Raw genomic sequence first — 7,798 nt, forward strand, 5'->3', positions numbered from 1 at the left:
AGAGCTAGTTCCAGGACAGGCTCCAAAGCCACAGAGAAACCCTGTCTCGAAAAAACCAAAAAAAAAAAAATAATAATTTCCAATAAGTTTATGGGGAAATTATACTTTTTCATAACACACATCATACCCACACACATACACATATCCATACACTAAGGCATGTACATACACCTATCACCTGTTGGCATGCACAAGCAAGGGGGAAACAGTTTTTATCACAATGTTTTATTTGTTGTCTAAAACAGTTTCACCTGTAGGACACAGGGCCATTCCTCTCACACTCAGAGAGGGCGATAGGACTAGACTCTGGAATTGAGAAGTGACAACGTGGGGGGTCTGTGAAAAAAAAGACTCAGCAAAGACTCCAAAGTTACCCACCGCTCCTGAGTGACCTCGAGCTGATGAAATGAGATAGGTTCTTTGTAAATGTGCGTATATATTGTATGTGTGTTTTCATGTGTACGTGGAGACCAGAGGACCTTGTATATGTGGCCTGGGACTTGCCAAGTAGGCTAGGCTGGCAGGCCAGCAAGTCCCAGGGATTTGCCTCCACCACACTGGGGTGACAAGTGTGCACTGCATCTGGATTCTACATGGGTACTTGGGACTGGGCACAGCCACATTGGCCAGAAATTCCCCCCCCCCCTTTTTTGTTTGTTTTTGAGATAAGGTATCTGTTTTGTAGCTCTGGCTGTCCTAGAACTCCATAAGTAGGCCAGGCTGACCTTGAACTCACAGAGATCTGTCTGCACACACCAGTACAGCCAGCCAGAGACTGCCTCCTAACATATGTATGAATTTGATTCCCTTTAAGTCCCATGCAAATATCCAGGGACCAAGAATATAAACTGTGGCTGGCAGTGGTCGTGCACGCCTTTACTCTCAGTACTCTGGAGACAGAGGCTGGTTGATCTCTGAGTTCAAGGCCAGCCTAGTCTACAGAGTGAGTTCCAGGACAGCCAGGACTGGTTGAGAAAACCTGTCTCAAAAAACAAACAAACAAACAAACAAAACAAAAAAACAAAAAACCCTACCCATCCTCAATATATATAATGAACTTTTTTTTTCTTCCCCTTTTTGAGACTGGGTTTCAAAAAGATCAGCCTGTCTCTGCCCTCCCAAGTGCTGGGATTAAAGGCTGCGCCACTGTGTAGTTTTGAAGCCTGTCCTGGAACTCACTTTGTGGACCAGGCTGGCCTTGAACTCACAGAGATCCTCCTGCCTCTGCCTCCTGAGTGCTGGGATTAAAGTGCGTGCCACCACTGCCTGACTGTTTTCAATTTTTTTTTTTTTTTTTTTCAAGACAGGGTTTCTCTGTAGCTTTGCAGCCTGTAACTAGCTCTTGTAGACCAGGCTGGCCTCGAACTCCCAGAGATCCACCTGCCTCTGCCTCCTGAGTGCTGGGATTAAAGGCGTGCGCCACCATCGCCCGGCAAGAATTTGTTTTTAACAGGAGATAATCTGGCATGACAGGAAGGCATGTGCTACCAACGCCCAGCTGTTTTCAATTTTTTTAAATTATCATTGGTAAACATTTTAGTAAACTATTTAATGAACGAGAATTTGTCAAAAAGGAAGAAACAGAAAAGTAAAGGTAAATGGGAGGAGGCCAAAGGTAAATCTAATTAAACAGCTTTTTTCCCCAAGGAGCTGCCTTGATGCCTTGAGTTTCTGGAGCACAGGAGGCCCCAGTGGAAGGTGTTTGCAGAGAACTCAGCTCTGCACTTCCCAAGTAGCAGTGGGTGTGTAGTTAGCCTGAGCTAACTGCGCTCTTGGTTTTAGTTTGGGTATGGCTCCTACACTGTTCGGAAGCCTTTTTCGGTAACACACAGGAAATTGATGGGAAGGGCAGCGACCCCCGTTCTGCACCAGGGCAGTTCAATCCTTCAGCGTCAGTAGTTAACTGGGAAGCTACAGAGGCCAATGCTGATCTGGAGAAGGTGGGCACACAGTTGGCTTTCCAGGCCTCATTTATGCAAAGTAACTCAGCTGTTAAACTTCTGAAGTCCCAGGCCTCACCTTGAGCATATATGCTGCTTTCATTTCTCCTCTGGATATGAACTTAACCATGCCCTGTTCTTCAAGATTAAGTTGTTGCTGGCCCCGAGGAGGACCGAAAGACTAGGCTTGTTGAGGCAGAGAAAGAGGTCTCTAGTCGTGAGTGAAGGTGTATTGCTGACATAGCAAGGCTATGTCAAGGACACCAGACTGTGCGGATGTAGACAGAGAATATCCACAGCTTTTGCCTCTGCATGTTTACGGCCTGAAGACTGCCCCTACAGAGACTGCGCCTATCTGCGCCTCCTCATTCAGCTGAATCCAATAACTTCACTTCCCTGTTCAACAGTATATAACGAACACTCTGAGCTTATGGGGCGGGGCTGTGGCTTCTCCGTCCATGACCATGCGATCCCAGCTTTTCTGTCCTTGAGTTCATGTGTGTGCATTTTCTTCATTCCCTTGGCAACTGTCAATCCCTAAAGCAGTGCCGAGTGAGGCACGTAGGAGAGCTGGGTGAGTGGAAGAGAAGACAGGCCTGTGGGGACACTGGCACTGAGACTGTCACTCGGGCTGAGCTCCCTAACTACTGGCAACTACCTCCAAAACTGTCCAGGAAGCTTCCTTCATGTTATGTTATGGGAAGAACAGTCAGTTTTCACCAACCACTCAGGAAAGGTTAAGGAAGACAGTGCCAATCACCAGCGCCAGAACCCATCAACCCACCACGTCCAGTTCTTTCCTTCTCCCACCAGACCCAGACAAAACAGTTCCATGGCAGCTCTTGTAGTCACTTCCTGAGTAACCAATGGCTTTAAAAAAATCTTTAATGGAATCTGTGCTCAAATAATATGTTACAACAAAAATATACAGAATGTACACAATACAAAAATATTTAGAAACCAACATTGCGGCTAGTGGATTGGTTTTCACTTACTTAGTCCTTGGAGGGCAGCTGTCGGGCAGTTTTTAAGGCAGAGGAGAGTCATCGCTTTGCAGCCAGCCCTGGGAAGCACACAGCACCGGGAAATCCTCATTATCTGCAAACTGAATTGGACACTCGAGGAAGACCTGGGTTCGGTGAGCAGTACCTCCACTGATGCTCTAGGCAAGAATGGTTCGCTTGGAAACAGCGTCAAAAGAGGCCCATTAGGGGGCTTCTCCTAATTAAAAAACGAGCGACAAATGGTGCCATTAAAGTGAAATTTCTCTTCTTTGAAGGGCTGCTTTCCCTTCCCTGGCTCCCATGACTCCTCTCCCTTTAAAAGCAAGCGAGTCCACATAGTTGTTGTCTGGGCATTCCCCAGCCTCTGAGGCCAACCTACAGCCTTAAGAATGACAATGACAGTGCCCCGAGTCCCGCCCTGCTGGCGACCACACTGGAGGGGTCGGGGTGAGGAACTCAGGAGAAAGGAGACCAGCTGGGAAAAGTTGCTGGAGTGGTGAGGGGATCCAGGAGCAGTTCTCATCCTCCTGACTTCCCATGTCTGGTTCCTCAGCCTGGATTCCCAGGAGCTGAGAGTCCCGAAGCCGATATAAAGGTCATTTGTCTCACAGTCTCCACTTAGGGCTTCCAGCAGCTCCTCGTGCCAGCCTGAGCAGACTGTCTTGGAGGGGCAGAGGCACAGCGTGTCTTGCCAAGCTCCCGAGGCTGCTGGGATGTGGGTAGCACAAAGCCATTCCCTCAGTCTCACGTCCAACTTCCCTCCAGATCTATTCATCTAAGTCTACAGCTGCTCTCGACCCTGGGCACTCACCCAGGCTCCCAGGAGCTCTTCTCTGGGGCAAGGTCTTCACCAAAATATCTTTTACTATAGCTTCCTTGTTGAGATGGCCATGTTATCACTGTCCTAGGTTTTCTTTCATTCCAAAGACTTTATTCTACAGGAGGCAGAACAGACATGAAGCTACCCCAGAGGGAACCAGAACACAGCTGGCATATCCTCCCAAAGGTCCTGGTGGGGCTCTGGTCTTTTTCCTCTAGCACGGACAATTTTTCCGCTGGTCAGTGATGCTTAGGAGGTATGTGGGAAGGCCAGATGGGAAAGAGGGGCTTGAATTATGCAAAAAGCAAGGCCACTGAACAAACACACTGAGCATGCCCATTCCAGCAATCCCTTACAGACACCCTTGAGTACATTGTCCTCCACTGCCTCCCTCTGCAGGGTCTGACTTGCCTGACATTGCACACGCGCTCGTGTACACACACACACACACAACACACCCCAAAACCCTGTCTCCACACCCAAAAGAGAGGCACAAAGTAGGGCAAGGGCAGTAGAGAGGAAGAAAAGACCCCAAAGTCCAGATGGGGCATGGATGCAGGATGATGGTGTGATATGCCAGCATTCAGGAATACAGGCAGGAAGAGGGAAAATTGGTCCTGGGCCTTTCCCAAGGGGAACCTGGGATGAACTTCAGTGCCCCAGGCACGGGCCCTCTCACAGATCCCCAGGAAAAGAATATAGAGCATCTCCCCGTCCTAGGGGCCATGCTATCGCACCCACTGACAGGATCTGAGCTTGGGGTGCTCTGGGCTCCCCCAGATTCAAAGCGTCTACTGCCAGAGCACCAGACCATGAGCTGCAGGGAGGACATGACTGAGTCTCCAGTTACCTCCTGGCTGGGGAAGGCATGCCTGGCTGCGGCTGCCCTCAGAACTTCTGTGTCCCAGTGTCTCTCCAAGTGAAAGACCAGGAAGAAGGCTACTTGTGGCAGTGAGAGGGGAGCACGTGGATCAGCTACTCCCGTCCTACCCCAGACTTGCCCCCACCCCAGCTCAACTTAGGAAAACAGCAGCTGCATCCATCTCCTCCCCCACCCTTCAACACTGAAACACATACATCCCCGAGTCTCCTGCTCCCCCGGTCTCGCTGAATTGGTGATGAAAATCAGATGCAGGTACTTCCTCTGGATGCTCTGCTTCTTCCCTTCCCTGCCTCGGTCCTCCAGTCTCTTAGGGGGGTGGTGGCAGCTTCAAGTCCAGTAGTGTATAGGCAAAGATGTTCCAGAAGACAGCAAACAGCACGAAGATGGTATACATGGTCACAAAAATCCACCACAGCGACTGGTCCTGCAGTCTCTGCTCATAGTTCCTTAGGACCACCACACCCAGGGTGATGCCCACGGCCACACCACCCAAGTGCGCCACGAAGCTTGGGTGGGGGCATGGGGGATAAGCCGATGGGTGGAAGCGGAGCCACACGGCCCTCCCGAACTCCATACTCACTGCAAGGGGAGGAGACAGAGAGACATCACAGCAGGGTCCTGGGCAGGAGCTGAGGAGAGGCCAGGCACACCAGCCACCCAGTCACCCATTCACTCGTTCACTGTCATGAGACCAAATGCAGTCATCAAGGAGACAAGACTATCCCAAGAGCCCACAGGGCTTGGCAATAAATCAACAATCATAGCTGGGCGGTGGTGGCGCACGCCTTTAATCCCAGCACTCGGGAGGCAGAGGCAGGCGGATCTCTGTGAGTTCGAGACCAGCCTGGTCTACAGAGCTAGTTCTAGGACAGGCTCCAAAGCCACAGAGAAACCCTGTCTCGAAAAAACCAAAAAAAAAAAAACAACAATCAATTACATTCGCAAGACAATTTCATTAAGAGCTACAGACATGAGGCAAAAAGAGACAATATAAAATCCATGCTGGGCACAAGACGGGGCATTCTTTGGGGAGTTAGATAGGGCTTCTCAAGAGAAAACGTCTGAACCGTTATCTGAACGTTGAGAGGGCCTTTGCTAGCAGACCCGAAGGAAGATGCATCTCCTCGGCTACGTTGCACCCCGGGGACATTTCTTCATCTGTCCAGAGTGGCACAAAGGCTTCAAGAGTAGAACATGGCCAACAGCTCCCGCACACTCTGAAAACCCCACAGAGTGTTTCCATGTGCTACCTAGAAATCCCCAGAAACCACGAGAGCCGGTGCCTCTCAGGAGACAGAGATGGAGAGGGAGCGAGGGTAAAGGAGGAATTAAACTAACAGTCTGAACTCCATTTTCACCAACATGTCTTAGGATGTCTCCCTTAACCAACTCCTGTACGTCACCAACTATGGCTTCCTTCCCTTTGTGGACTTGCTAAGTCAGCCAGTCAAAAAGGGATATTGTATCTTGTAAAGGAAAAAGGCTGGGCAATAGTGCCACCCCATTTCCCAATACCCAAGGGGCAGGGAAAGGACTTTCTTTCTCCCTCCTACCTTTCCTCCCTTCCTGCTTTCCTTTCTCTTTTAGACCTGAGGCCTCACAATGAAGTCTGGGATATCCTGAAACTCACTGTGGACAAGGACGTCTTAAATTCACAGAGCCCTGTCTCCCTGAGCGCTGTGATTAAAGGTGTGCACCATCGAGTCTGGTTGAAAGTAGGTATTCTTTCTTTGTTTCAATTTTTTTTTTTTTTCTTGAGACAGGGTTTCTCTGTGTAGCCCTGGCTGTCTTGGAACTTACTCTGTAGAACAGGCTGGTCTCACACTTAGAAATCTGCCTGCCTCTGCCTCCCAAGTGCTGAGATTAAATGCATGTACCTGTACCCATTTAAAAAATTATATATATAATGTTCATTGGTGTTTTGCCCACAAGTATGTCTATGTGAGGGTATCAGATCCCCTGGATCAAGAGTTATAGACAGTTGTGAGCTATCATGTGGGTGCTGGGAATTGAACCTTGGTCCTCTGGAAGAGTAGCAAACACTCTTAATCACTGAGCCATCTCTTCAGACCCTGAGAGAGTAGGAATTCTTAGCTTTATTTTCCAGACTGGGAGGGAAAGAAAAGCAAACCTGACAGATTAAAAGACCGATCTCTGAGGGGACTGTTTCACCACACGCATTTCATTAGTGTGTCGCCCAGGAACCCAGGAACCTCCTTCCCTTTAGAGACTGACAGCGAGATGTCTTCAGAAGGCCCTGCAACCCCACAGCCAGCCAGCAGAGGGTGGAAATGGAGCAGTAGGGCCGTGCTCTAGAGATACCCCAGCCAGGTGGTGCTTCCCTGCTTTGTTTGCTGGGTCTGGGGCCAATAAAGGAAAAGGCTGTAAAAGATGATGGTTCCTCTCCCACCTCTTCATCACCTTCTAGGAATTTTAAAAAGCTTTACTTACGTATTTTTGGTATATGGGTACTTTGTCTACATGTACATCTGCACACCGAAAGACAGCACCAGACATTTGTGACCTGCCATGTGAGTGCTGGGAATTGAACTCAGGACCTTTGAAAGAGCAGTGAGTACTCTTAACCACTGAACCATCTCTCCAGCCGCAGCTTTTATAATGTTTACAATGGGTTTTATTTAAAAACAAACAAACAAAAAAGATAAGACCAAGAAGAGGCTCCTGGTGGGCCGGGCTGACTTGACTTTCCAAAGGCCTAACGTAAGAGGTGGGGACTGTGGAGGTGAAATTAAGGTGAGTACTTGCAGGTCTGACTCCATCAGGGTTTGCTCTGATGTATGTCTTCCTCTTACCATACAGCAGGTATGGCCCAGGCTGAGAAACCCTTGTGGCCCCTGTCCAGCCTGGCTAAACTGCGGAGCATTAGTAATGACGTATTTCAATATTCTGGGCATACTTCCTTTGAGCTGGAGATCTTAGCACTCTCTGAAGCTCAAGTGTACACTTATGAATTAAACCCAATCCTATGCTCCCCATACATAGGTTTTGGAAAGTAAAGGAGAAGGTGTTCTTTCCTCCTCTTTCTCTTTACATTAAAGGATGAACCCTGAGGCTTCAGGTCTCATTAGCCTTTCACTCTGTGTGTGTGTGTGTGTGTGTGTGTGTGTGTGTGTGTGTGTGTGTGTGTGTG

General features: G+C 48.9%; 1 protein-coding gene across 4 annotated transcripts in view; it reads right to left on the reverse strand.

Moving 5' to 3' along the window:
- Positions 1 to 1,454: 1,454 nt before the first annotated feature.
- Positions 1,455 to 7,798, reverse strand: part of Rhbdl3 (rhomboid like 3) — a 54,109-nt gene continuing 47,765 nt past the window's right edge. For 2 of the 4 annotated variants that reach the window (XM_005349409.2, XM_005349410.2), the window contains one exon: positions 1,455 to 5,226. In XM_005349409.2, the coding sequence (XP_005349466.1) occupies positions 4,955 to 5,226 (272 nt within the window). In that variant the 3' untranslated portion in view covers positions 1,455 to 4,954. Of the gene's footprint in view, positions 5,227 to 5,576; positions 5,865 to 7,798 lie in introns of those variants that run through there. The other 2 variants (XM_026780456.1, XM_026780455.1) reach the window with 2 other exon arrangements.

This window comes from Microtus ochrogaster, chromosome 7 (assembly GCF_000317375.1).
Source record: "Microtus ochrogaster isolate Prairie Vole_2 chromosome 7, MicOch1.0, whole genome shotgun sequence".
In the NCBI taxonomy this organism is placed as follows: Eukaryota; Metazoa; Chordata; class Mammalia; order Rodentia; family Cricetidae; genus Microtus; species Microtus ochrogaster.